Raw genomic sequence first — 8,817 nt, 5'->3', positions numbered from 1 at the left:
CGTCTGCAGTGAGATTGTAAAAAGAGCTCACCTAGTCTTTTTTATTTTCCCGTTTCTAGTGTAAGAAGTCTTTAATCAACTACTTGTCTTTATTTGAATATCATACTTCTTCAAATGTTCTCCAAATGTCCCTGGAGACATGCTTTCTCTTCCACAATCCAAACATCCTTACATTTCCTCTGTCATTTGCCCTTACAGCACCGTTTCTCCCACGAGCAGCGCTGTTGACATTACGGGTAGGGTCAGTGTTTGTTGTGGGAGCCCTCCTGTCCACTGGAGAATCGTTAGCCGTCTCCCTGCCAGCGTTGCACTAGATGCCCCCCAGCCAGTGGTGATGATCAAAACCTGTCTCTAGTCATGACTGAATGTCCCCTTGGGAATGAGGGGCAAAGTTGCCCCTGACCGAAAACATAGCCATGAAAGGATATGGTCTCATTCTCTCTCTCTCTGCCCCACCCCCACCCCCATCTCTTTCATACACACATTAGATTTTACATTCTCGATGAGGAAAGAGTTTTATAAAATGTTGGTTCTATCTCATTAAAGGAAAGAAACAAGACAAAACAAAGCAAAACATTTTGGTATTTTTGTCTCCATCATGTCTGTTGTTTCACTATGTGCTTTGCGAATCATCCTTCTGATCCCGATTGATCGATCCTTTTAGACCTTTGGAGGGTCCCTGGTGGCTGAGTGGTTTCACACGGGCCTGTCAACCAAGGCCAGCAGGCTGAAGCCATCAGCCCCTGCACAGAGCACGAGGGAGCTTCTACTCCCATGAAGAGTGACAGTCTCGGAGCCCCACCTGGGCAGTTCTACCCTGTCCCAGAGGGTCACTGTGAGTTAAATCGACTCAATGGCAGTGAGTTTCTTTTTTAAAAAATATTTTTATCAAATAGACTTCTTTCAAGTCACCTTTAGACACAGAGACCTGAGTAGTTCTCTTTTCAATGAAAGGAAAACTATTAATGATTGATAAAGAAAAACACTTTAAAGAAAGACTCATATTTTCTTTGACAAAGAACCTTTCAAAGAATAGGTTCCACATATCTTTGGATGTGTACTCCTTCCCTGTCCAGTCATTCCACCTTCAATTCCCACCAGAATGACTGAACTCCCTTGCTTTCCCTTTGGCATGAACACAGGTACATATAATCCCTAAGCAACAAAATTATGTCGTTCTGCTTGCTTCTGATCTTTTATAAGGGGGATCATACTGTGTGTACTCTGTGTCGTGCTCATTGGTGTTCAGCATTATGTGTGGGATTTATCTATGTTGGCACCTATGATTGTATTTCTTCGTTTTTGCTGCTGTGTAATGTTTCATTGCATGACTCTACAACATTCTATTTATCAATTCTCCTGTAAGTGGAAATTTTGGGTGATTTTCAGTGTTTTTCTATGACAATGTTTTTATGGTCATCCTTAAACTTGTTCCTAGTACATTTTTCAAAGTCTCTGTAGGGTCTATTTCTAGGTGGAAAGCTGCCAAACCATAGGATGTCTGTCACATCAAATATGCCGGAAATTGCCAAATTGTTTCCCAAAGCCCTCGTATTAGCTTGAACCCCCACCGCAGTGTCTGGGGAGTCCTGCACTTCTTCTCCAACACTTGGTATTTTCCAACTTTGAAATGTGTGCCAGTCTGGTGGGTATAAAATGTTATTTCTTTTCATTGAACTTACATTTTCTTGGATGCTTTCCCCCCAAATATCCTTTCATATGTTTATAAGTAATGTATAGCTCTTTTTTTAAGGATAATATTGTCATTCGTGTCATTTGCTTAGATTATTTTTAAAACTTTATTGTCCATTTTTAAATTGGCATCCTCGAGTGGCACAGATGGTTAAGGATCTGAGGTACTCACGTAAAGGAGAGAGGTGCTAGACTTACCCAGAGGCACCTCAGAATAAAGGTCTGGCCATCTACTTCCAATCCACCAGCGACTGAAAATGCTGTGAAGCAGAATTCTACTCTGGTGTGCAGGGAGTCACCATGAGTTATAATCAACTTGATGGCAACTTAAAAAAATCATTTTAATTATTTTAATTAGGAGCTATCATTAGTAATCTCTTGAGGAGTTTGTATGTCTTGAGTATCGTCTCTCAGCATTTAGCTTGGGTTCACCTTTTTTTGCTGTTGCATACTAAGTAATTGCCACTCCTTACAACCCCATGCAATAGGAGAATTACCCCTTCAGGTTTTCTCTGCTGTAATCTTTGTGGATGGTTGCCAGGCTTTCTCCTGTGGAACCACCGCAGGCAGGGGTTCTAACCGCCGGCCTTTCCGTTCACAACCCAGGGGTAACTGCTGGCGTACTACCAGCGGGTCTCTTCTTAATCTTGTCCTGGGACATCTTCAGAGTGAAACGACTTCTTAATGTTGAGGTAGTTGAATTTTCACTTATGGTTTAAACTTTTTTCATATTTATCCTATAAACCATCGAGAAACTGTATGCAATTTTCTAAATGCTTTATAGTTTAGCCCTTTATATTTATAGTTGTAACATCTGCAGTAGATTTTTGTGTATTCTCTGAGGTTGTCTACCTCAGAGACAAACAAGTAATTCTTTTGTTTTTTTCTCCTCAGGAATACCCAATTTTCTTTTCTTTTTTGGGGAGGTCGTTAGAAACATGAATTTTCCAAGACCTTTTTCTACTGCTTTGCCATGTTGCTCTGTCAAATGTGAAGCTTATGTGCACATGTGGATGATGGGTGCTCTGTTTCTCTTTCTTGCCAATACTACACTCACTGAGTTATTCCAGCTTTATAATATCTGCTTATACTGGCCACTTCATGGGAGAAAGATGAAGCTTTCTGCTCCCATAAAGAGCTACAATCTCAGGTAGCTCTGCACTGTCCTACAGGGTTGCAGGGAATTGGCATTAACTCAGTGGCAGTGACATATAGAAATAACTTAAAAAGAAATCTATACATTGCTTTCCCTTACAATTATAACAGTTTCTCATTTGGTCAGCATAAAGCAGAAGCCATAATAGCGAATTACTGTATAAACTCGAGTATAAGCCAAGTTTTTCAGCACATTTTGTAAAATTAGGTTCCTCTGCTGATATTCAGGTCGGCTTATACTCGAGTGTATATGTTATTTATTCAACAGTTCTGAATCTTCTTTATTGATTGGGTCTCATTATATACTGCCTCATGCCAGGACCCTAGTAAAGACTTCATATTACAATGAAAGAAGTATGCTTGGTATCCAAAATGAGATGATCATTGAGCCAATGTGATTTAATGTCTGATGTGAGACACTACTACAGTAAGTGCAGCTTATCTGGTAAGAATTTGCCTAGATCAAACATTTACATAAATATTTCTAATTTCTCCATTATAGTTCCTGTGAATTTTTAAGTCTATCTGTAAGGCAGTTCCTTATGTGAATGGCAGGATACGTTTAGTCTGTTTCATTAAATGCAGTTTTATTTTCAGTGCACTTATTCATCCCAAGTATTTTGCCAAGCAGAAGCGCATTAGAAGAACTAAATATTTACATTAATCCTGGAGTTTTCATTGTAAAAAATATGACTGGATAAAAGCACTTTTGGATATGTAAATAAATAATGATAAACATTTAGTATTAGGTGTTGACATGCAAATATCCTGGTTCCCACGTTTGTGGTAATTATTTTCCCATTGAAAATTTGCTTTATTTATGAGAGAATATTAAATGGATTTACAGGCCTTGTGAGATCATAAATTTTAAATCAAATTATCAATTAGATGTTAGAGAAATCATATTTGAATTAAATTACATTTTTTTTCTGGAAGAAATATTTTAAAAATACAAACCCAATCATTTAATAAAAGTTAATTTTTAAAATTTAAATCATTTTATTGGGGGCTCATACAACTCTTATCACAATCCATATATACATCCATTGTGTCAAGCACATTTGTACATTTGTTGCCCTCATCATTCTCAAAACATTTGTTTCCACTTGAGCCCTTGGTATCAGCTCCTCATTTTCCCCCTCCCTCTCCATTTAAAAGTTAATTTTTTAAAGTACATCATTACAGCAACTTGTATTCATCATGAAACACACAACTATAGAATCTATTGAATAGAAGGATAGGTCAATACAAATTCTGTTGAATCTGTTACCCAGCTTCTTGAACTTCCAATTAGCTAGGTTTCTTTTACTTCTATTAAGGTTATGTTTATTGATATTTAGAGCTTTTCACAAAAAACAAAAGAGCTCACCGCCATTGACTCTATTCTGACTTAGAGCAACCCTGTTGGTCATCTGGGTTTCTGAGACTTTAAGTCTTTACTGGAGTAGAAAACACTGTCTTTCTCACACGGAGCGGCTGGGGATCTTCAGATCACAGCGGAAGGTGTAACCACGACAGCACCACCAGGGTGTAGTGATGACTAAGTAGTCCAAGCTCTACCCGAAGACCTGCTGATCCACTCCTCAAGATCCCTGCCAAGAAACCCCACAGCCAGGTCTACTTTGCTACATGGGGCCACTGAGTTGAAGTTGTCTTGATGGCACCAAACGCCCTTTTAAGCATTGGGGTGTATATTCTTCAAAGGATTGCAAAACCGAGGCATGGATACTATGTCCTCTCTTTCCCCCATCTCTACAGAAGGCAGAAAAAGAGGTGGTGAACATAAATGAAACCACAGGATTTTTATTGATACATTAAGAGTGTTTGTCCCTATCTAGAAACAATTTTTAAAATATATAGTTTGTAAGATATTTCAGAAAGATGACCAAAATTGTTAGCTACTGCAAATTCATTCTTGTCTCAAGACATGATTATGATTCTATTTATTTATATGAATACATACTTTGAGAGAGTGATGAAGACAATAGCAGGACACATCCTGCTATCAGATGAGTATTTTCTCATTTAGTTCCCCTTACCCCAATGTTGCCCATTCAGGTGTATAGGTGAATGCATGTCCATGCAGCCCGATGGCCCTTTAATCAAACATAGTTCAAGATGACATCGTCTGGTAGTCAAACCAGTCACAGAGCCTCAACCTTCAGTTTTTCGATTCGAGAGTTCTTAGTACCTAATTTTAAGTGACTGTGGTTGATGAAGCCCCTTGGTTTAGTGCCCTACGAGAAAAGAGAGTAAACAAAGAAACTTACACTAGCTGAAATATCTCGATCATTTGGAATAACCGATTTTCCTTTTTCTAGTTGCTTGCGGCCAGCCCCCTGTTGTAGAAAATGCCAAGACCTTTGGGAAGATGAAGCCTCGTTATGAAATCAACTCTCTGATTAGATATCACTGCAAAGATGGCTTCATTCAGCGCCACCTTCCAACCATCCGGTGCCTAGGAAATGGAAGATGGGCTCTGCCTAAAATTACCTGCATGAACCGTAAGTGGTACTTTAGAAAGAATGGACAGCCGTGCTATAACCGCTACTAGACATCCTCATTTGACCACTGTGCTATAGGCAGTTTAGGGTATGGAGCAAGTAATATTGTTGTGTTTTTCTTTCTTTCTTTCTTTCCTTCCATGTAGCATCTGCATACCAAAGGACTTATGCTAAGAAATACTTTAAAAATTCCTCATCAGCAAAGGACAATTCAATAAACTCATCAAAACATGATCACCGTTGGAGCCGGAGGTGGCAGGAGTCGAGGCGCTGATCCCTAAAATGGCGAACATGTGTTTTCATCATTTCAGCCAAAGTCCTAACTTCCTGTGCCTTTCCTATCACCTCGAGACGTATTATCAGTTGTTTGGATGTCTGGAACCACTGCCCAATCGTTTTGGATTGCCATGCTTCCCCCAAACATTTGAAATGACTGTTTTTGGCATTCCAAAAAAGAGCAGACAAAAAGAAGGAAAATGAGGGCCGAGGAGAACCATTTCCAGCCGACCCAATTTCTCTTGTTTTCTATTTGCTTCGGGTGCAGACCATGTTATAATGCATACCAGCCTACTGTACTATTTAAAAAGCTCCATTTCAGCACCAACGGCAATGTAAATAAGATGGTTTAATGTTGATTTTAATCCTGTATATACAATAAAAAGTCACGCTGAGGTCAGGCATATTTAATGATGATTATGGAGCCTTGGAGGTCTTTAATCATTGGTTGGGCTGCTTTTATGTAGTTTGTTTAGGCTGGAAATCGTTTCACTTGCCCTTTTATATTTCAGCAAGACTGAGGACGCCTTTTCTTGGACAACTAACAGTCGGGCTGGGGGTCACTGCACTCTGCCAAAGGGGCAGTGTGCTTCCACGCCATGTCGCCGATGGGCTCCTGATGGAACTAGGGACTACCATGCAAGTTCTTCTTTGCTGCATTCCTTTTATCTTCAACTAAAAAAAAAAAGGGCCTGAATGGGGGAACTTTTCTAGAGCCAAGAGCATTTTTTAGGGGTCAAAGTGCTAATTATTAACTCAACCAGGTCTACTTTTTAATGGCTTTCGCTACATTAACTCACAAGGTCACAGATCAATGCATTTCAAATGGGTACAGACCCAGGACTCTGGAGGGCTGGGGAGGGAGGGGGTTGTTAAACAACGACGACGACACATGCAAAGAAAGGAATTTTGTATATATAACCATTTTAATCTTTTATAAAGTTTTGAATGTTTATGTATGAATGCTGCAGCTGTGAAGCATACATAAATAAATGAAGTAAGCCATACTGATTTAATTTATTGGATGTTATTTTCTCCAAGACCTGAACATGGACCTAGTGTGCTAGGTATTTTCCAGTGTTAGCTTTTATCCTTCCCTCACATTGTCTGGAACCGTATAATGTAGGTACTTTGTCCCTGATTGAGTAATGTGATGGCTAGGATGCATCAAGTGTTTCTTATTACAAGAGTGGAAAAGTGTATCGCTTCCAGCAAACGGTGTTCTCGTCCTCTAAGCAAGGAGCATAGAAGTAGATAGAGTCTCGGCATTTCTTCCCGGTAGGTGGAGTGTGTGTTGAACTTTCTCCCTATCTCTTCCCACTCTGTCTCACCCCTTTCTTTGCGTAAAGTAACTGCTGAAGATGACTTTGAATCATTATCCACTCAATTTAATGTTTAAAGAAAAGCCTGTAATGGAAAGAAGGCATTTAGCAGTCTTGCCCTAATTTAACTTGGAGCGACCTTCAGGAGGGTAGACCAGAAATAAAATCAAAGTAGGGAAAGAACAAACTGGTTGACTCGGTGCTGCTGCTTTTTCAGGAAACCACCTGTAGCTCAGAAGGAGCAACAGTAACCACAGCCATGCACAGTGTTTCCACAGCAAGTCTCCTCCCTCGACCGACCGACGACGCATTAACTGTAACCCAAATGTTAAGTGTTCTAGAGCATAGACAACACTGTGTTGACCTAATCAGGTTATATATTTTTCTCTCTTTTCCATTACAATGCACATAATACTTTCTTGTATTTATATTATAACTTGTATAGTGTACAATGTGAATGACTTTTTTTGTGTGTGCGTGAATGAAAATCTAAAACTTTGTAACTTTTATATCTGCTTTTTGTTTCACCAAAGAAACCTAAAATGCTTCTTTTACTATACCATGACTGGTCTGGTTATTTACAACTTCCAAGGTATGAATATGCACTCACAGTTTTACATTCGGCTCCCATCACAGAGAAGCGATTGGCTTGGATGAAAAGGTTTTAGGTTAGTTAGCAGAGAGATGATTCTCTCTCTACCTGAAACGAGGGGTGGGAATTGAGAGTAGTTCTCAAGGCATTCTCAGCTCCATACCTGAGCACTGCTCTTAAATAGGAAATAAACCTGAAATCGATGACGTGGTAGCCCACATTTACAGAAGATGTGTCATGCATTATACATCAAGCTTGTGAAAGAGGTGATGTTGCTGTCTGCCAGAGAGAGAACGGGCATAACACAAGCCTTCTGTCCAAGACCACAGAGCCATGTGTGTGGTGGACAGAGAGACCCTGGCTCGAGAACCTGCATGCTATTTTCAAGAAAAATAAGATATACTATGCTCTTGATTTTTATACATTTAAGGAGCTTAAGTCACTCTTGAGAAGACCATATACCAGAAGAAATGAAAAGCATCAAGTTTACATCCATCTAGATACCCCTCCATGCCCTCATTGTTTATGCAGTCATTATGGATTAAGCACTGGAGGGTTGCCAAGCAATGAATGGGCCAGGGCACATCTTCACTCACATGTTTTTATGTTGTATGCATCCCACTGGAATTATTTTAGGTAACCTTCTTTTCAATATCTTTATTGATAATCTGGAAAACCAAAATTTGTCTGAGTTCTGTAATTGTGTAGCAGACATATTAAGGACAAAGGTAAGCTGAACGATTTTGAGGTTTCTTCCTTGGAATTCCATAAATATATTGGAAGTTGGGCAAAAATAGGTGCAGAAAAGATGGGATACATTTTTTTCCTAAGCTTTTAGTGTTTGTCATATCTTTTACATAGCTATAAGTGGAAATGACCCAAGGGGAATGCAAGATTTTGTATTACTCCCACATAGCCGCCCGTATTAGACATTTGTAAATTCATCAAATATTTATTGAGCCAGGCACCAATGATAGAATCTTTGGGACGTTCTATGACCCAGCTTAGGGAAACAGAATAAAAAGCTTAAGAAAGTTCGCACTAAAGGTCAAATAAAAGATGGGTTTACATCTTTTATTAATGGCAAACTGGCAGGCCATAGGGGGAAATGTGCCCTTCCTCTAGGGAACTATTGAAGAAGTGGTGTCCAATGTAACTGACATGGAAAAGAGTTGAGAGAATTTGGAGGGATCATTTTAATGTTATAGTAAGTGTACCTTTGCTGATCATAAATGAAGATTCAATATGGTACAGGTAATAGCGACTGGATTTGCGG

At 39.4% G+C, this 8,817-nt stretch overlaps 1 protein-coding gene across 1 annotated transcript in view; it reads left to right on the top strand.

The window, feature by feature from the left end:
• The window catches only part of VCAN (versican), a 117,666-nt gene extending 110,158 nt beyond the window's left edge, over nt 1–7,508 (top strand). The window contains exons 14-15 of the mRNA XM_013004896.2: nt 5,169–5,351; nt 5,498–7,508. Of these exons, the coding sequence (XP_012860350.1) occupies nt 5,169–5,351; nt 5,498–5,625 (311 nt within the window). The 3' untranslated portion in view covers nt 5,626–7,508. The remainder of the gene's footprint in view (nt 1–5,168; nt 5,352–5,497) is intronic.
• The last annotated feature ends 1,309 nt before the right edge of the window (nt 7,509–8,817 follow it).

Source organism: Echinops telfairi, unplaced genomic scaffold, assembly GCF_000313985.2.
Source record: "Echinops telfairi isolate 266 unplaced genomic scaffold, ASM31398v2 ScPeMD7_7469;HRSCAF=8507_1, whole genome shotgun sequence".
Lineage (NCBI taxonomy): Eukaryota > Metazoa > Chordata > Mammalia > Afrosoricida > Tenrecidae > Echinops > Echinops telfairi.
Note: the sequence above shows the minus strand (reverse complement) of the source record. Positions and strands in the feature narration are given on the sequence as shown.